The following is a 21,383-nucleotide window of genomic DNA, read 5'->3' on the forward strand; positions in this document are numbered from 1 at the left end:
ACCTTTAAATGTGTTTACAGTTTAATAATGTAAATAAAACGTTTGTTGCAGTAACTTACAAACATCATAAACAAGTTGTACAAATATAAATCCATGTTTCCTTACTTTGTCTGCTTTAAATTACACTTTTTGCCACGCCTGAAACATCTACTCGGACGATCAAGTGCTTTAAGGTTGACGTCAATAAAGACAATTTAATGCACCAATGCTGAGTAGGATATTTTTGCTAAGATAATAAGTACATAAAAACAAATAGTACAGCTTCCTGACTGGTTAACGTGGCTTGAACAGTTTAAAGGGCAAACACGTTGAGGAGTGGGCTTTGGCCGGAGGTCGGATCCTGTTTTCGTCTTTCTGGCTGGCGGAAGAGGAGGTTATTACCGTGTAAAAACGCCCTCAACGTCGCTGTTTATTATTATTTTTGCACTTGACCGCTGTCATTTAAAGCGCCGCCGGCCACTAAAACCCCCCAACACGGCCAAAAACCTTACTTTGGTACGGCTTGTTTTGCTGTCCGTGAGGTTTTTTTTAATTTACACGTCGTTTACTGGCTGAAATGCTTTACATACCAGAGAGAGACAGTTGCACTGTCTGAACTGCTAATAATACTCCGCTCCAGCGAGACAGCGAGACCTTGTATTGGTTTCCCTCCTCGGCAAATATAGACTGCTGGCAAGTTCAATCCTTTCTCGACGGTGACACATGGACATGATACAAGCACCGACGTGAACATATGTCGAGCGAGTCGGTATAGTTGCTTTTCAGCGTGCAGCACCGTGTAGTCTTCACGGAGCACGGCACCAGTTAAAATGTAAATCCCTCTTATGCCAATCCATTCAGCCCCCAGCCTCTCTGCCTCCGCCAGACGCAACCTACGGGCTCCACTGGCCCAAAAAACTCGTCGTCGGCTCTAGAGGAAAAAGGTGGACACGAAAACCAGGAGTGGACTTCAAGCTGTCGTTCAGTCCAGGATCACACAGAGATGTGTGGCGAAACCCATTTCCGCCAATGTTATGAAAAAAAAAAAAAAGATAATGTATGTCAATATAATGAGAAACTTTCTCAAAATAATGACACAGAATCTCAAAATAATGCCTTATCGCAAAATAATGACATAGTAACCCATAATAATGCCTTATCGCAAAATAATGACATATTACACCAATAATAATGAATTAGTAACCCAAATAATGGAATACTATCTAGACTTAAGTTATTTCAAAATAACAACTATCTCAAATAAAAATGACTTATCCCAAAATAATGAGATACTATTTCAGAATAATGACTTATCTCAAAATAATGACTTATCTCAAAATAATGACTTAGTAACCCAAAATAATAAATACTATCTCAAAATAATGAGTCATTTTTATTTGTATTTTAAATTATTTTATTTTTTATTTTAGATTATTTTGAGATGGTTTCTCATTATTTTGAGTTTCTAAGTCATTTTTTCAGAAAGTTTCTCATTATAATGATTTACATATTTTTTTCATCACATTGGCGGAAATTGCCTTCCATACAGGTGTGTTTAAACAAGTGGACGCATGAGTGCGCTAGATCAATATAATTGTAACATATAAAACTAATAGTTGGTCACGTTAAATAAAGATTTATTGTACCTTAGTGTCAGCAAGCTACCTCTGCTGGTAAAAAGAGGACCATTGGAATATGCAGTCTGTTTTAATCAATCAATCAATCAATCAATCAAAATGTATTTATATAGCACTTTTCATACATGGTAATGTTACACATTACAAGTGCTTTACATATTTAAAACAAACAAACAAACAAAAACCAAACAAACAGAAAAGCGAGGAAACGCTACCATAACTCTCATGAATCTGCAGCGAGGAAACACCAGAGGTAAGATAAAAATGTAAAAATGAAGAATACCCAAATAAAATAAAAGGCATTAAAAGATTAACAAAAATATAAAAATATATGTAATGAGGAAATAATAAAAGTTAGGATGTGAATTCAAAGGAAAAAAGATAAGAGGAAAAAGTGATAAAACAACTAGGAGTAAACGTGATGAAGCAAAACCAGGCATAAAAGTTGGGTTATCAGAAAATAAAATAGAAATAAAAAGAATAGTCCAAGTAGTAAAAATAGGCAAAACATAAGCTAAACAACAGAGTAAAAATAAAGACAGATTAAAAAGGTATAGGCTATCTTAAATGTGCTTTTAAAAATATCAACGCTCTCTGCTGCCCTCAGGTATAATAACAATTTCTAAGCTGTTAATTTAAATCTCGTCTCTCCAGTTGTGTTCGTTGTCAGCAATGTGATAATAATATTAAAATGATAAATTATATTAAAAACTATTCCACTAATAAGTCACTCCCCCTCCTCTCCAACTCTCTCGTCAACGTCACCATACGTCATTTTCAGGCGCCTGTTTTTGGCCAGCAGCTCAGTTGTCTCCGGGGCGAAGGGCACAGATGTGGCTTCATGAGCCTTTAAAGTCCCCCCGGTTAATCCACAACTACATTTTTTCCTGCATGTTTTTGTAATTGAAACAGTGAAGGACGACCTCAACAGTGCGATACTTGCCTGATTTCACATGGTAACGCGAGATTTTACTGGCAGGGATTAAATAAGGAAACGGGAAGCTGGAGGAGAAACAGATGAATTCATCCAGCCGACCTTTCCCGTTGCTGTTTGTGTGCTTCAGACGGGTTTGATTATCTTGTGAGTATCTGCTTTTTTAACAGCAACTCATTTTATCGGTGCTGGATGCTGGCCAAGATTATTTCAGTCTCAGAGCTGAGTCAAAGGACAGGTTCGCATTTATTTCTGGTGTGTCATAAAACAACAATCATGTGCCCATTAACACTGGAGGAGGTTTTGCATGGCTGAAGCTTCAGATAAACTTTTAAATACATTATTATGAAGGGATTTTCTAGTGGCCAGTATGAACAGGAGGAATGATTATGGCAAGAAAACCTATTTTCATTTGGATATTTGACTGTTGTTTTAAGACAGGCTTGAAAAACATGTCATCTTGTTCTTTATGCTAAATCTATCTTCAGGTTGTGGCTGCAAATGCTAATTGCAAATCTTGACTGTCTTACCTCATATCAGTACAAACAAATGGTCTGATTTTCTCCTACAGGTGAAATATTTGCCAGAATAATAATGGTATATTTTATAATGTCTTAATACCCATAGTCACATGTGCATTTACAGTATTTTTGCCAACTTGTACAGCCATGGATGCAACAGATTCCTGAGCAGACAGAATGACTACGGAGGCTGCGGCCTCCACACCCACTGCCATAAGCAATACCTCAGCCAAGAGGGACTACTACTGGCTTCGCTCCTTCGTAGCTGGAGGTATGATCTGACACATCAGTTTATAGTCTCAACAGTGATGATATGATTCCAGTTCAAGCTTCTGTGTCTGAATCCAATCTTTTACTATGAAAATGTTTTCGCCTTTGCTTTACTGTCGCTTGTTCTCTTATCTGACTTAAAAACTGATGTCTGCACAGCCATCCTTCAGAACTTTACTAAAAAGGTGTCTTCACCAAAGCCTTTATAGTAGTTATGTTGAAAGAAAGACAAAGGTATCCCTTTGGGAAGTGTTTTCACATGCAGTGCTTCTGATCATATGCACAGTTTGGACAATTATATAACAGCAGGTACTCTGGTGTTAAATACTAAAAGTTTGTATTGCAGTTTAAATATCCTTGACATGTCTGTAGACTACAGTCAACATACATTACATATGTTGTATTGAGTTTAATATATTCCCTGTCATAGTATAACGTTGGCCAGGCATGGTTGGGTCCTGTGATTGTCTGTACACATTTCATTACATGTCCTTATGGTTCAATATATATAGTATACATATATATATATATTACTGCTGAAGTGCACTTCAGCCAACTACTGAATCTCTAGTGGTTTTGGAGTCTGCACTTTTTGTCTACTGACCCTGATCTGACCTCACTATATTAGGCAGCGAGCAAAAATAGAGTTTCCCTTCTAAGAACAATAAAGGTACCTGACACATGATGCCGAAAAAATAGCACAACCAATCATGAAGGGATCTCACATAGTAAAAACACTGTAGACTTACTTTCCATTAGTATCAGTTTTAGTGCCATAACCTCAGGCTTCATGTCACTTCAAATACAAATTATCCCAATGAGCTCTACCTGCAGTCCTGTTTCATTGCCAGCTTTGCTCCAGATGAATTTAAAAACCTCATCAATCATTCACATTCACATTGAAAGCTGAATATTTAATGATAAATACATGATTGCTGTTTCTCTGATTTTGTTTAGGCGTAGCAGGATGCTGTGCCAAGTCGACCATTGCTCCTCTGGACAGAGTCAAGATTCTGCTTCAGGCCCAGAACCCACACTACAAACATCTGGGTAAAACATCAGCAGCCAAACATGCAAAGGCAAGAAGTGTTTGTTTTCACACTTCCCTGCCACATCTTTGAAACGTCTGATCTTTCTTTGCAGGAGTGATTTCCACTCTCAAAGCTGTGCCAAAGAAAGAAGGCTACCTTGGCTTGTACAAGGGTAATGGGGCAATGATGGTTAGGATATTTCCATATGGGGCCATCCAGTTCATGGCCTTTGACAAATATAAAAAGGTACAGTGCATCTTTTATCGTGGACTAACCCTTTCAAAGGGCAATGTCATAAAAACTGAGTGTTAGTAAAACAGTTTAAAGTGTTTAGAGGAATGTTACATGCTTTTATATTGTGTTTGTTGCTTAATAAACTACAGCTTGATGCAGTTAGAAACATTTCTGACTGGTGTGTTTTTTTATCTGTTGGTGAAACGGATATAAAAACTGATAATATTTACCTTCCCTTTACAGCTGCTAAGTAAAAAACTCGGGATCTCTGGACACATTCACCGACTCATGGCAGGATCTTTGGCAGGTAATCTATCTTTGTCACTGATAAGACAAGTAGATATCATGTACTGTACACCTCAGTATACAGTAGAGTGCAAGCATTATGAAGGAATGAAAACTGGCATACATGACATTTCTAATGTCATTTCATTTATTATTGGTGGCAAGCAGTCTTTGCAATTCTCACCTCAAAGCATCTCATGTTGTGTCGTGATGGGTACTCTTTAATTACAATTCAGTTCAATTCAATTCAATTGTATTCAATCAAAAATACAATATATTGAAATGGCCAGGCTTCCAGCTACAATCTGTGTGCAGGCAGTGCCAAAACATGGAGAGACCAAGAAGGGAAAGTCAATCACATGAAATTGTGGCACAATGTATGTTTAATCTCAGTAATTCACAAGCATACATAGTCATGAACTGTTTCATGTGTGTCATCAGGGATGTCTGCGGTGATATGCACCTATCCCCTGGACATGGTTCGAGCCAGGCTGGCCTTCCAGGTGAAAGGAGAGCATCGCTACACTGGAATTGCCAACGCCTTCCACACCATCTACCTTAAGGTGAGTGTACAAAAAATTGAACGTTTAGTATTTCTTCCATTATAATTTTTTTTGTCTAAATTTTTACCATATACAATCTGACCTGATTCTCTTTTTTTCGTAAAGGAAGGGGGCTTCTTGGGCTTCTATAGGGGACTCACTCCAACACTTATCGGAATGGCCCCTTATGCAGGTGATTATTGGCATTATTCTGCATATATTAATCCCAATTTAATGATGACTAGCTTTATTATTATTGTGAACAGATTTCCTCCTTCCCACATATGACCTTTGTTCATTGTTTTGCTGCTCTTTCAGGTTTTTCATTCTTTACCTTTGGTACCCTGAAAAGCCTCGGTTTGAAACATTTCCCAGAGATGCTGGGACGTCCCTCTTCAGACAACCCGGATGTCCTTATTCTGAAAACCTACGTCAACCTGCTCTGTGGAGGGGTTGCCGGTGCCATCGCTCAGACAATATCGTAAGCAGTGTGGGCAGACAGGCTTCTCGCCTAAGACTCATAAATGATGCACTGATAGCGTGGCTGCCTGTGTGTGTTATTGATTACACTTGTATATTGATGCCTGATCCATCATATTGTGTTTCTTCTTCCTAGGTACCCCTTGGATGTGGCGAGGAGAAGAATGCAGTTAGGAGCTGTGCTTCCTGACTCTGACAAGTGTGTGTAAGTACCACCAATGTTCCCACTCTCCATATTCTGTTAAACCATGATGCTCCGATGTTCATCACACTTGTCAGAATGTGCAGTCCTCTTGGAAAGGTTTAGTTGTGGTTTCAGCTATTTCTGGCCTTCAGAGTTCCTCTTAAATGTATCACTGAATAATTTTGTCATGATGCATTTCAATGCTCAAAGTGACAAAAAATAGAATAGCTGCTAAATAATTAATTGGCACTCATCTACTCTGAAGTTGTTATTGTGTCTGTAATTGGGGGAGTTGTTTTAAAAATGAACCTGTTAACAGTAGTCTCAGGCAGGTTTTTCTGCAGTCTCTGCAAAATGGGGTTCTAAATAAAGAAAATACAGTTCTTGTTTCTGTATTTTTCTATGTTGTTTAAAAAAATAAATTAAAAAAAACGATGTGAAGCTTATGCTCTCCAAGTTAGCGTACAGGTATGTTGGACGCTAAATGAAGAGTTTGCTTTTGAAATAGCTGATTCCACATTTGGTTTTATATGTAGAGGATTACTTAATGCTGAAAACTGGGGAGGAAAATTCCAGAGGTTGGGAGGCTGTTGACAGTAGATACAATGTTAAAGCACAAAAAACATTGAGGAGTAGAGTAGCAGTGGAGCTGCAAAACTACAGCAACATACCGTTCATTCCTGTGTAAGTTCATGTAATGCCTGTTCAGACTCTGCTCATTGTTGTTGCGTTATCTGCTTTCCATTCATATTTAAGATTTTTAAAGAATGCCAAAGCATTCAGGCAGTACATCAGTGAACTTGTTTGTCTGCAGCTCAAGAGAAGTTTTCTCTCTTAATATGGCTGCTGTGCTGTGCAGCAACAACTAGTTTCCTGTTGCTTACAGGGAGACCTCAACAATTACATTATATTAATCACATCAGGAATATCAGTCACAAAACTGTAAGAAAGATAAAAGACTTAATACTTAACTACCATTTCAGCATGGTTGAGAGGGTTTTGCTTTAGTGAACTCATATAAAAAACATGATGATAAAAATAAAAATGTCAAAAACCTGCTTAAAAAGGCTATTTGCATGAATAATTGATTTTATTAAGAGACATGTTATTTTATCCACAGCAGTTTTCTATTTTTTTTCCTATTGTTCTAAAAAAGTGTGTTATTTCTTGCACCCGAACAGATCGCTGAGCAAGACCCTGTCGTATGTGTACAACGAGTATGGGGTCAAGAAGGGATTGTACCGAGGCCTTTCTCTCAACTACATCCGTTGCATCCCCTCCCAGGCCGTGGCCTTTACCACCTACGAGTTCATGAAGCAGTTCCTCCACCTGAACTAGCTGTTGTTTTTCTACCTTCCAAGTCATTAAGCAGACCGACCTCAGTGCTTCCTTCATAGAGTGATCTGAGGCTCACTCACTTCGTCTTAAACCCTTCAGTGTGGGCATCGCCTTTTTTTTTTTTTTGCCCCGACTTCACTGAAGGTCGCAGGGAAGTCAGTTAATGCTGAAAGAGGAAACTGGATCTCGGACAGAAAGGTACTCCATCTCTGTGCTATTTCGTCCCCTCTTACTTCCTGCTTTTTTGACTCGCCACCTTCTTGAGAGATGATTTACTCAACCTCTCACGACATGTGGCTTGACTTTGAGCAACTCCCTCATCAGTGTCTCCATGGATACAGCAGACAGCAGCACCGTTGGTGTGGCTTGGTTGGACGACTCGTGCCAACATGTGTGTGCTGTTTTATGTTGTTGGCAACAATGCAGCAACCCACTAATTGTGTAGAAGCCCTCTCGCTCATAAACTCACTCGTCTGTTTCTGCCTCTTTCATGACCTGCCGAAGAGATTTTAAAATCATACGAAAATGATAAAATTCCTTATAAAGAAGGAAACTTGGTGATGTGCAGTTATGTCACTCTTAAACGCTTCTTTATGGTTTATCTGGTACCTGGCTGGTACCCTTGATAGTTGTGTGTCATTGCTTCTTAGGTTATTGTTGAAAGGTATTTTAAAATGAATCGGATGATTTCTAATGTTTATTCAGGGTGTAGTGTGTCTGTAGGTACTGTGGTTCTTGCAGATTTGGGATGCAGTCATTTGTTTGTGCATAGAGTTGCCTTTGTCTTCTACATTAATTTAAAATCAATTATTAACAGTCCTTTTTTGTATACAGCAGGTCTTTATAAAAAAAGACCTGGTTTACACATTATTTCAGTTTGACTTTTTTTTTTTGCCAAACCTTGAATGGAGCAGTTATGGTTCGCTTTTTGAATTATTGGTTCTTTAATGTGCGCACATAGTCTGTACTTTTTGGTACTGAATTATGGACATTAATGCTCTGCTGTAATCAGAGAGATACTTTGAGTTATTGTGACTTCTTGAGATGTCAGCATGTGGATTGTATTATGGATGTACTTCTGACACCTCCAGACAGACACACTTGGTAGAGGGGACTCAGGAGAAATTTGCACTTCATACTGTAACTGTAGCTTTGTCTTCTTTTATTTATTGATTTAGCTGCCTGTTGCCACTGGGTGGCAGCATTGAACACAAATTATATTGTTTACCATCAGAGCTGGACTTCACAGTCATACAGATTTCACAAATCTCGTTATCAAATACAAGTCAAATTATGATTTTGTCCTTTTTTGCTTAACAAAAGCAAGTTGTTAGACATGCAGTAATATATGCAGATCTTAACTGGAGCTATTATATGGCTGATTGCCTTTACTGCTCCAGGAAGGCTGAACATTAATTACTGAATGGAGGAAAGTGCGCTGCAGGCCTTGAGGTGATCGCCTGTGTGTCTTAGTGTGAGTCATATTTGATTGTTGTACAAGCATCTTTTCAGTCTCTTGCCTTCTGCTTTCGATGTCTTACATCACCAGTGATTCATGTGTTTTTATTTGGACTTTCACACCACACGTTGCAGGTGATGCCTATGTTTTTTTTTAGATCACTGTATTTGAATGGGTGGAAATCACAAAACAGTGGCTTCCGACCTTTTAGTCTTGTGACCTGAAAATTAAGCACAACCCCTAACCCTGTCTCCTTTCTAAACCTCTCATTTCATTTGAATAATAGCTAGAGACTTGATACTACCCCATATTTTACAAAATAGCAGGAATTACAGAAAAGTCCAAACACACAGACACAAATGTATGCAACAGAAATCACTTTCTTTTGATCACATTGACCATGCAACCCATCGGAGAGGTCTTGACTTCCATGTTGAGAACCACTGCAGAACATTGAAAAATACCTTGGATTTCCAATAAACTAATGAATGATCTGAAAGTCATTTACTACAGAGGAAGTGAAGTGTTAAGAAAGGCTTCGGTCACCTCTTAGCAACTCTTCAGTTGGGTGGTTGTCACCACATTAAAACCGTAAAGCCACAAACCTCAACATTCAACTGAAGACACATAACGAGGAAAAATATCAAGCAGTAAAAACTACTGCAGATATTTATATCTTGATACACTTGGCATTGGTGGAATGACTTATCATAACTAAAGTGTTAACTTCAGTTACTTTTCGTTTTCATTGAATAATTGGAAATTGCCCAGCCAGTCGAAACAGCTTGATGTCTTATGTGTGTGAACTCATTTTGAACAAAAGTCTAAATATTTTGGAACATATAATTCTCCCAAAATACCTCAAAAGGTGCAAATTAATACAAGTTTCATAACTCTTTGCCGTTTGTGAAACAATATTGTTTTCCTGATTATTAATCTACAGTACCGCAGAAACTTTCATGTAACTGCTCTGTTGATTTCCTCCTTTGGTTTTTCACTCATCACAGTTATTGCAGTTATTTTTTCTTTTTTCTTTGTATCAATCCTTCAAGAACAGACCAGCTCTGGACCTGCTGCTCAATGCAACTGATAATTATGTAAAAAATTAAATATTTATATATTTATATATGTAAATGTAATAATCGTAAATGAATACATTTCATTTGTATGGCATTCATTCATATTTAAAATCAAAGTGCTCCAATATTAATAACATACAAGACACGACATAAAGAAAATAGTAACGAGACTGTATACAATACTGTGCTGTACTACTTCATCATGCTATGTTTGTTGTGACTGACAGATGTAATGTAGTTTTGAGAATGACTGAACAAACAAAATGCATTTTCTTTTCTCATACTGTATGTATTTAATTTTTTCTCCTTGCCTGCCTTTTTTAAGCAGTTACATTAAATGCCACCCTCTTAAATCAGCACCAAGCCTTTGATATTGGTCTTTTGAATGTGTGAATGATCTTATCCCTTACTGTCAGACTGATGTATCATTACAGGAGGAACATGAGTCCTCCTTTTGCTCCCTTCAAAAAAAAAAAAAAAAAAAAAGGGGGTGCAGGGATAGTAGCTGACTAGCACAGATGTGTTTCCATACTTTTTTAATGTTTCAGAATCAAACTTTTGAAGTAGAAACCGTTAACTATCATTTCTCACGTACAAATCATGTTGATGCGACAGTTTTATTTAGAGGCCTATGAATCCCACAGGGCCTCATAAATTTGCATTATTTGCATTTATTTCACTGAAGCTGGAATACACTACCAGTTGTTGTCCAGTGTCACATACTGATTTGACTGGTAAATTTGATGTGTTATGTCTTTCATGTCCACACTTCACTGATGCTAAATACAGTTGGACAGCTCAAAAACTCAATTATTCCATTTTTTATGCAGAAATTAAATCTATTATGATTTTATAACATTTTTTATTTGCAGACAAAGAAAATGAATTTGGTAGCAACTTCCGGGGGTGGGGGGTGTGCAACTTTCCTTGTCTTCCCTCATGCATGTCTGTATACATCGCCACTGATAACACATCTAGGCAGGAGAATGCAGGAGAATGAGGAACAAAACTGACCTCATTGCCATAGAAGAGGTGGGGAGAGAGTATTAGTTTCCTGCACTTCCCTCTTTTGCCTGATTACACATTTTCACAGTTTGTAAGAAGTTGGGACACCTGTAAGTAGTGAAGTGCACAGTGCAGTGAAAGACAGTTTTAACTGCTAAAATATTGAGACAAACCATTTGTGAGTGGTTGTAGAAATTGCTTTTCTGATAAATTTCTTCATCTTGGGACACGCTGTTTGGACGTTTTTGGAGTCGTCTTGATCCTGTGTGACTGTCATGCCTACTTACACTGTGACTGTTGCCACAGGGAGCCAGTGGTTTGCGGGAACAGATGACTACATCTACACTACACTGGTTGGAACGGAGAGATGCAGTGAGAGAACACTGCTGGACAAGGCTCTGTACAATGACTTCGAGAGAGGAGCGGTAAGTGACGTTACACTGCTGCAGAGCTGTGAGGATGAAGATGACAAATACTTCCAGTTTTATCTTCTTATGAATGATCAGGTTCCTGCATGTTACTGGAAAAAGAGGAAGTTACAACAGAGATAAAAATAACCCTGAAATTTATTCAGTTAATTTACATTTAGCTTTGGTGATAAAACAACCACAGTACTGTTTTGGACATAAGGAGCTTTTTTAATGAAAGGTATTCTCTTCTATGTACAATATATATATATATATATATATATATATATATATATATAAACTGTCTAGTGTTCACTGTTCAATGTAAATATTTTATTCAAAGACAACAGCATTTATTTGTTTTCAAATGACAAATATTGCCTGAAGATAGGGATGGGCTGTAAGTAAAGTTAATTTATACAGCTCATTTCTAGATCAGACTGCACATATTAATCAATAATCAATCTTTATTGTCCCCAAGAGGTGGAATTAGGTTTGCAGCCAGGTGACATCAGTCATAAAAATAATAGAAAAGACAAACACACAGGTAAGAACAAGAGTTCACCTGGCCAGAAGCCACTGAAACAGAGGATGTTTTAGACCTTTTACTGGTTCCACAAATCAATGACCAGATGAAAGCCACTCAAACTCCTGAACAAAAGATGATCTGGACAAGTCTGAGTATACACCTCTTGCTTCACAAGATAGACTATATATAAGTAATACATAAAAAAAAGTTTTTTTTAAAAATACATAAAACCAAGCAAAAGTGAATGTAAACAGGTTTTTTGAAGGTCCCGACATATATTTTAGCATCCAGTTGTCATGCTTTAGACCTATTTTGCCATTGAGATTAAAGTAATAAAATGTAGGAGATTTGAGTTAATCCTGTCATCCCAAAATAACCTAACATTTAAGTGGGAAAGAAAGGACTAATCATTGAGTGAAATAAAATTACAACATGATATAAAATGTTAAAGTTACACAGTATGTTAACTTCAAAACACAGACGAGGAAAGAAGAAAAAAAAAACTGAGGCGCACAACACTGTTTTTCCAGCACCTGCTGTTTGTTTAGCCGCTGACTGAATTGCAGGTGGACTCCTATGATGTGAGGGTCGGGGAGGACCTGGGTGAGATTGTGCTGGTGAAGATCGAGAAAAAGAAGTACTGGATGCAGGATGACTGGTACTGCAGGTACATCACAGTCAAGACCCCTAAAGGAGACTATGTGGAGTTCCCCTGCTTCCGCTGGCTGGTGGATGACAAGGAAGTGGTGCTGCGGGATGGACAAGGTAGTCTGAAGCTTATTTGTTTGTTTGCCTAACAGACTACCTGTTTCCTTCTTTTCATCAGTCACAAGTGAAACACAAGTGAAACAAGCATGATCGACTCTTCACTTTGTCTTGTGTCTATTTCAGCACGCCTGCCTCAGCATGATAAGACCAGTCTGGTCAAGCAACACAGACAGGCAGAGCTTGAAATGAGGCGCAAAAACTTCAGGCAGGTTTACTTTGCACATGCACAATAACATGTCTGTTATTGAATGTGAGTCTAGTCAATAATACCCTGCTGTCCTTTATAGATGGAGAGAGTGGCAGCCAGGATTTCCTATGAGCATAGATGCTAACAGACACAAGGATCTACCCCGGGACATCCAGTTTGACAGTGAGAAGGGAGTGGACTTTGTACTGAACTACAGTAAGGCGTACGTGCTTCCTCTAACAGCCTGTCTGAAAACTTTATCAGGTTTACAGTATTTGAGAAGGCTGAAGCTGTCAGTGGGGCATCAGCCTCAGAGGTCTTTTTCAATGCAAAACATCCCTGATGAGATACTGAGCTGCAGCCTGATAACATACCAATATTTTCTCTACTCAGGATTACCTGCAAAACACAGGCACCATTGTGTATTTATCAGCAGGGACATTTGCATTGTGAATCATCCAGGCATGTGATCTTCACAACACCACGAAACAGATCCAAATTATAACTATTTGCTATGTGCAGTAGCCCCCATGTAGTTTTGAGCAAAGCTAAAAATGACAAAGCTTTGAAAATTACATATAATCTTTAAATATTTAACTGGAGGTAGCTCAAAGGAAAAAAAGAAGCATGCAATTTTCTTCAACAAAGCTGCATCTTTCTAGACAGAAATTGTTGAAATGAGTTTGCATTTAATGCTCTTAAGAGCATAAGAGCATCAATGATGATAATAATTATGATAACTATGAATTTCCAGAATTGAGAACCTGTTTGTGAACCAGTTCATGCACATGTTCCAGTCCTCCTGGAATGACTTTGCTGATTTTGAGAAGATCTTTGTGAGAATCAAAAACACAATCTCAGGTCAGCCTCAAACAGTATATTATATTATATTATATTATATTATATTATATTATATTATATTATATTATATTATATTATATTATATTATATTATATTATATTATATTATATTATATTATATATTATGTTTTATATCTTATGTCTTACGTCGTATGTTATGTTTTATCCAGAGTATGTGATGCAACACTGGAAGGAGGATTTCATGTTTGGGTACCAATTCCTGAATGGCTGCAACCCTGTAGTGATTGAAAAATGCACCAAACTCCCCGACAAGTTTCCTGTCACAAATGAGATGGTTTCTGTCAGCCTGGAGAGAGAACTGACTCTGGAGCAGGAAATAGAGGTAGACACACAATTATCATGGCTTCATTTTGCTTTCTTTTAATCTCTTTCTTTACATTCTTTTCCAAAGTTTCATTCATTCATATATTTTCAGTCATATCAGATGACAGCAGTTTGTGGTTACTATGCCATCTTAAAGCTCAATGCTCTGGCTCCAGGCAGGTAACATCTACATAGTGGACTACGAGGTGATAGACGGCATCAGACCTAACTGTACAGACCCATGCACCCTGCAGTACCTGGCGGCTCCCATCTGTCTTTTGTACAAGAACGCTCAGAACAAGATCTTGCCTATAGCCATACAGGTAGAGTGATGTTTAGCATCAATATTGGTGTGTGTTGCACTGTTATTTCATTTCTTTTAGTATAGATCCATTCCTCATATTCCTCCCTCGTCCAATGTCTTTCCCAGTTGGGGCAGACTCCAGGGGAGCACAACCCGATCTACCTGCCCACTGATGATCAATACGACTGGCTGCTGGCAAAGATCTGGGTCCGCTCAGCTGACTTCCAGCACCACCAAACCATCACACATCTGCTCAGGACACATCTGATCACAGAGATGTTTGCTATCGCCATGTTCAGAAACCTGCCCGCTGTCCACCCTGTGTATAAGGTAGTAGAAACTCTGATTGATTTAATTGACTTCTAGTTTGAGTGATTAACTCTGATTGATGCACCTTCCCACAGCTACTCATCCCACACATCCGCTTCACCATCGCTATAAACACCAAGGCCAGGGAGCAGCTCATCTGTGAGTGTGGGATCTTTGACAAGGTGAGCGTGTGACTGTATAGTAAAGCAGTAAAGAGAGATGAAAAGGAGAACAAGAAAAGGGAAGTTGATGTTCCTGTTACGAGATGAAAGAGAAACAGGAAAAGAAAGAGCATCAAATCTGCATGACTATTATAATGTATAATGTCACTTTAGTCACAACATGACATCTCATAATCAGTCTTTATTGTTTTCTGGTTTATAGTTCATAGAGGGTATTATTTTTGAGTTAAAACCAAACAAAAATCCAACAAAAGAACATACAAAATAATGAGATGGAGAGAAAAAGACCCCAAAAGGCATATTCATTATCTCTGTTTAAAGATCTCCTCCAGACATAAATAAATAAAAAATATTCTTCTTTTAATAATCATTTGCATCTGATATGAAAAAGTAATTTATTCAATTCAATTAACTCCTTAAAAATCCTTAAGAATACAACTCCTCATCATTCAAAACCCAGAATCTATGAATGCATAAACATTTTTCCTTCAAAAAGTTTAACTACTGAATGCAAGATGTCTCCTCCTTCACTCTGAAGTACATTGTCAGTATTTGTACACTGGAGGCTTCAGGTTTCCATATCACACTTGTGCAAGTTGAATATTGGACCACAGTTGGGTTAAAAAATTGTGGTGATATCACAAATCATGCTCGTGGGTCCACACCTAGAACTAAGATTTGAGGTGAGCACAGAGAAACTTTCTGTGAAAACAGACTTTTTGTGCCAAACTCTGCACCTACATCATTTTGCAGAGCGAGCGGAACAAGAAGAAAAAAACATTTTTGACAGTTTTTCTCACTTTGGCTCAATTCTCGAACAACATTTGAATTCATCAAAACAATATGTGAAATTCTTCACATTTTGTTGCCTGTGCACAACAGAAAGATTTATCACCATTTGCAAGTGTTTTAGCACGTTTAGGCAAATAATTTAGCACAATTATCCACAATTTGAACAATTATTGGTATGAGTCTTGTGATCAAAATAGATCATGTTTCTTCTCAGTTGACTAGTTTTATTCTCAAAAATATATTAGTATTCTTTCATTGCATAAGTCATCACATGCAGAATAGTCAATATCTGCAGAGCCCACGTTTCATAAATTGTGTTTAGTTTCTCACATCTTAGATCATTCAGTGGTTCACGCTGTCCAGTTAGCTTACAGGTGTCAGTCATGAGTATAGCAAAACACATTTATAGAACTTGAGGGCAGCAGGGTAACTACAATTTGTGAACACTGGATTGGTGCGATGGAGGTGTAAAGTGTATATGATCATTGACCACAAAATCAAACGTCTCTAAAGGATGCTGCTTGTAATGACATCACAGCGGCAGTGTGCAGAAGATAATTGCTGCATATAAGATGATTCCTTTCCCCTTGCATTGGAGGTTAGAGCATTAGGTTGAGGTCATTGAGCATCTGTTGCAAACAGAGGAGCCACAGGATGTCCAGTGATTCCCTTCACTATAACTAACTAACTAATAACTATTGTCTTACTATACTCTTGCATATAGTAGACCACTGCTCACATTTCATGCAAATCTAAGTCTAATGTCTTGCTTTACAAAGTGGAATGTAAAATCTTGCACACTCAAAATCGGCGTCTGAATAGTATTGACTTATTCACTGACACAATAATTTAATTTTAAAACATGAATTAAAGGCTTTGGGTGAGTTACAGCCATTTACAGGTTAACTATAGTGTTCTGTTGCATGTATGATGTGTTTTGTGAAATCTTCTGTGCTGAGAATTTAAAAAAAAAAAGGTTTCAAGAAATGTGCCAAAGCAATTGAGAAAAGCTGTAAATGAGATTTGTATATATGTGGTTGTGTGTAAACGTAGGAGTAGGAGGAAACAAGCACAGAATTCAGCTGCAAGGATAAGAAGTATGTCTTTTTAAAAAATTCTCATCAAGGCAAACGCAACAGGTGGAGGTGGTCATGTCCAGCTCATTCAGAAGGCCATGAAGACTCTGACCTTCAGGTCTCTGTGCTTCCCTGATATGATCAAAGCCCGCGGTGTGGACAAACAGGAGGAGCTGCCGACCTATTTCTTCAGAGACGATGGCCTCAAGGTGTGGGAGGCTACAAAGAGGTGAGGAAAAGGAAAGAAAACAGTCATAACAAAGGGTAAACAGTGAGAGGTGTGGGGACATTTCTACTCTCATGTGTGGGAGTGACAGATTTTCAAATGGAGAGAAGTTACAGCATTTTTTATTGGCTCTGTACGTGACTGCTGTGCTGTTTTCTCTCTGTCAGCTTTGTGTCAGATGTGGTACATATTTACTACACCAGCGATGAGACAATGCAGGGAGACGAAGAAATCCAGGCCTTCATTAAAGATGCGTGCAGCTTTGGTATGCAGGACTTCGATTACTGTGGTAGGTAGAATTCCTCTTTAGCATTGCAATAACAATCAAAATGCAGCGACTAAACAATACATTAAGTTTCTTTTTCCAAGGAGAGAAGACACACACCTTCAATATTACATTAGTCTAGGAGGTGAAGACAGGTACAACAGGGAACAGAGAGCATTACAAATTCATATCTGCTCTGTCATAGACAGATGTTTGAGGAGGAAGACAGGTTGCCTCAGGAGTCTGACAATGTCACTGTGTTGCTATGAGCTTCCTGCATTTCACCAATACCTGTCTTAATTGTGCAAAGAGCTTCCACATTGCAACCATTGCAAAAGAATGTGAAAGAAATATTTAGGCTTAATTTGTCAATTCTATCTGTGCACAGAGTTTCCCAAGTCCCTGAAAACACGCGAGGAGCTGACAGAGTACCTGACTGTTGTTGTGTTCACTGCTTCAGCCGGACATGCAGCTGTCAACTTTGGACAGGTGAGTAACAGATAATCAGCAACCTGACATCCAATATTTTTTATTTATATGACTGATTTACTTTTTTTTCAGCTCCGCCATTGTGGATGAATTCTTGAAGTTTAGTTGACATGCATTATGCACAGTTACTGTCAGTGGGTCTGCACACATGCACACAGTATTCATATCCTCCATCCTGGCTTAAGTAAAAGTACCACTACAACAATATAAAATGATCCTGTACATAATCCTATTATCAACAACTAAGTATCAACTGTAAAAGTATTCGTTCTTTAGAAAAACAGTCCCTGAGAGTGAGGTGCTGTTATATGACATCATTAGATTGTTAATACTGATGAAGAAGCAGCATTGACTGTTGACAGGATGGAGCAACTTTGAACTGCTTTATGTACAGGTAGGTAGTTAAGTCAGTCTCTGTCCACTGGATCACAATAAAGAAAGAAGAAACAATGAAGTCCTGCAACACATATGTGTATTTTCCTTTTTTTAATGAAATATTGGATAATTTTATCTTTTTAGACCCGTTACTCTACTCATAGACTGAACTCGTAGATGCTTTTTATAGATATTTATCATAGACTGAAGCCTCTAGTGCACAAACACTGTGAATGGACACAGTGAACATGAAGGTGATTTTTGAGTGAGGAGTAGATTTTAAGGAGGTAATTGAACATTTTTTGTGGAAAAGCTAAAAAGAATAAAAAATTATTATTCCAAGCAGATTCTTTTTGTGTATTTTAAACCATGTCTGGAAGGGATCTTTAAGTTTAATATTAATTTCTAACATTGTTTTTTAAAATAAATTCATGTTTATTCTGTAAAGTGACTAGTGCCTCCAGCTGTCAGATGAATGAAGTGGAGTAAAAAGTAGATTTTAGGAGGAGAAAGTAGCAAAAAAAAGTACCTCAAAATTGAACTTAAGTACATTTACTTAGTTACTGACATGACTGTATGCACAAACTGTATCTTTGTGCACACTGTGTAGTATGACTGGTGCTCTTGGATTCCCAATGCCCCATCTACCATGCGGAGACCCCCACCCAACAAGAAGGGTTTGGCAGATGTGAACTTGATTATTGAGAGTCTCCCTGATCGCGGACGCTCCAGCTGGCACCTGGGGGCCGTCTGGGCCCTCAGCCAGTACCAAGAGAATGAGGTATGGAAAGTGTCCAAACACAGCAGCAATCATTCGCGCACTTTCACACACCTGTCCACACAGACTGGGTTGTTTTAAGGGCCAGACAATACAATCGTAACTTTGACATAAGACGCGTAACGGTTTCTGATTTCCCGCGAAGCTTCCTTTTACTTTCCTTCTTGCGGTGACCCATCTCCTCCCTCTCTCCCTACAGCTGTACCTGGGCATGTATCCTGATGAGCACTTCATTGAGAAGCCAGTGAAGGCAGCCATGGAAAAGTTCAGGAAGCAGCTGGCTGAGATAAGCAGCACCATCAAAATGAGGAATGAGGGAAAGAAGCTGCCGTACTACAACATGTCCCCCGACAAAATCCCAAACAGTGTTGCAGTTTGAGGAATATGATCATGTCTCTTTTTATTTTGCAAAAAGCATAGTGACGTTCTGCTGATGGTCTAAACATGTTATAAAAAAATGATATGATTTTGATACAAACCTTAACTTTGCTTTTAAATTGTTTTTGTCAGTTATTTGGACCAAATTAGTTATGTTATTGTTATTGTATAGAGTTGCCAATTTAAATCTATTTCCCTCTATAGCCACAGTGTGTAGTTGAATAAATGTTTGATTGCAGTACATCTGATAAATATAATATGAACATGAACCTTGTCAAATATGCTGTAATGTTGCTTCTGTCACCAACAAATTGGCATAATGTTTAATGTTAGACCCCATGATTCACTCAATATGCAATTAAAAAAATGAGCCAAATCTCACAGCTTTAAAAGTAACTTAATTTTTATTTGGTTGTTCTTTTTATTTCTACATACTTTGTTCAAACATGGGAAATTAAACTGAAAACACATCAATATTTCTTTTAAAAACATAAGTACTTTTACCAAAGTTTTTACAGTTACTATTCCAAAGAAAATTCACAGACAAACTTGTGGAATGATATCATAAGACAGGGGAACAGTCATATATGTTCAAGTCCAGTCAGTAGTAAACAAATGTAGCTTTATGCAAGTTACACTTTTCCCAGACATGATGGGTTTAAGCAACAGGGCGGAGACAGAAACAGAAAAATCTAGACTTCAACCTACAATACTGGGACAGTGTCGCTGAGAAAAGTGGCTTTCCTTCTCAGTCGACGTCCTGCTCAAATGGGTACTAAAAGTGAAGAAATTAGCTCAGGGTGATACAGACAATAAGAAAGAAAGAAAGACTAAGCTTCTCTCAGAGAGAAACATGCCAATGTGGGAAAAAAAAACGTCCTAATGTGGCCTCAATACTCATAACTTCTGTTTCAGACTTTATGAAAGGAGCCAGCTCCTATCAGTAGAAAGCAAAAAAACACAATCTACTATCCAGCTTAACAATATCAGACATATGTGTTAATATTTCATGTTGATCACGTACTGTATGAATAAAATGAAATACTCTAATTTTATTGTGTAGGTTAATGTCCAGATAATGCATGTTTAAAACAAAAGTAGACAAGCTATTTAAAAAATGAGAAGGAAGAGCAGATTAAGGATTCACAACCACTTTTTTTTTTCTTTTTCTTTTTTTTAACACCAATATCTAAATGGTAAAAGAGGTAAGTGCAAAACAAAGAGTGAAAATGATTTTTCTAGTATTTATGCCTGGGGAAAAAAAGTGTAAGTTGCATAAAATTACCAATGAAAGGGGTTTTAAATGAACAAATTGTACTGTTTTCTTTTAAAAATAAATACAACACAAAATAAAGAAAATCATTTTATACCCAGAGGACACCCTGGACATTAAACACCAGTACATAACTATAGAATAGAACAACAACAAAAGGGTAATTGCACTTTTTATCTGTCTAATTGCACAGAGCCTCGTGGGTACTGAAGTTTCAGAAAAGCTTCTCGTTACTAGGTCTTAATCCGACTTGATGCACGACAACTCCCTCGGCTCATATTATGTATTAAAATTATATTAGACTCCAGATCTCAAGTCACCAAGGGGCATATACACAAATACAGTATGCATTGCTGCAAATAACAAAGCATTGATTTCAGTTATTGCTGCTGCTGAGCAGTAATTATCAGGTATGTTGTTGGACCATCGTTGTTCACAGACAGTATACTGGTATCAAAGACAGTTTTTTTTTTTTTTTTAATGTGTGTGTTGCTGGAATGGCTGTGAGGCTCAACATGAGCCTGGCATTGCTGTGCTCCCACATACACAAAAGCACTTACAATGGCTGAAAGCCCGAAACATATCGCCCTGAGAAATCAACTGCTGCCCATCTCAGACTGCACCAGCAGATGGCGCTGCAGTCAGCTCCTCAGTCAGTGATAATGCATACATAAGGATGCCTTGCACGGATAAATGATCTGTTTAGTGATGAATGAGGACTGAAAATGTTACCCTGATAGAAATGCTGAAATAATGTGTTGACAGTATTCAGTCTGTGCTTCTTTTCAGAAATGTGTGTTGGGACAATTTGTCTCATCTGAGCAACATACAGCCAGATGTGAGAGAAACATTTTTCAATCAAACAGAAGATGCAACATGCTGG

General features: G+C 37.9%; 3 protein-coding genes across 4 annotated transcripts in view; 2 read left to right on the forward strand and 1 right to left on the reverse strand.

Annotated features, from left to right (window-relative positions):
• The window catches only part of tet1 (tet methylcytosine dioxygenase 1), a 34,246-nt gene extending 33,387 nt beyond the window's left edge, over window positions 1-859 (reverse strand). The window contains exon 1 of one of the 2 annotated variants that reach the window (XM_062431066.1): window positions 570-859. The gene's annotated coding sequence lies outside the window, so the exon portion shown is untranslated. Of the gene's footprint in view, window positions 1-105; window positions 155-569 lie in introns of those variants that run through there. The other variant, XM_062431067.1, reaches the window with a different exon arrangement.
• A 1,587-nt stretch (window positions 860-2,446) lies between these two features.
• slc25a16 (solute carrier family 25 member 16) lies at window positions 2,447-10,324 on the forward strand. The gene is made up of 10 exons (XM_062430909.1): window positions 2,447-2,697; window positions 3,217-3,342; window positions 4,299-4,391; window positions 4,485-4,618; window positions 4,850-4,913; window positions 5,333-5,454; window positions 5,560-5,626; window positions 5,752-5,914; window positions 6,050-6,118; window positions 7,279-10,324. Exons 2-10 carry the CDS (start codon window positions 3,249-3,251, stop codon window positions 7,433-7,435), a joined length of 963 nt encoding a protein of 320 aa, XP_062286893.1. The 5' UTR covers window positions 2,447-2,697; window positions 3,217-3,248; the 3' UTR covers window positions 7,436-10,324.
• Window positions 10,325-11,084: 760 nt separating this feature from the next.
• alox5a (arachidonate 5-lipoxygenase a) lies at window positions 11,085-19,603 on the forward strand. The gene is made up of 14 exons (XM_062430057.1): window positions 11,085-11,403; window positions 12,481-12,679; window positions 12,806-12,887; window positions 12,970-13,092; window positions 13,624-13,730; window positions 13,900-14,072; window positions 14,230-14,376; window positions 14,484-14,687; window positions 14,762-14,848; window positions 16,767-16,945; window positions 17,110-17,231; window positions 17,596-17,696; window positions 18,682-18,852; window positions 19,049-19,603. Exons 1-14 carry the CDS (start codon window positions 11,254-11,256, stop codon window positions 19,226-19,228), a joined length of 2,025 nt encoding a protein of 674 aa, XP_062286041.1. The 5' UTR covers window positions 11,085-11,253; the 3' UTR covers window positions 19,229-19,603.
• The last annotated feature ends 1,780 nt before the right edge of the window (window positions 19,604-21,383 follow it).

Source organism: Scomber scombrus, chromosome 12 (assembly GCF_963691925.1).
Source record: "Scomber scombrus chromosome 12, fScoSco1.1, whole genome shotgun sequence".
NCBI classification, from domain to species: Eukaryota; Metazoa; Chordata; class Actinopteri; order Scombriformes; family Scombridae; genus Scomber; species Scomber scombrus.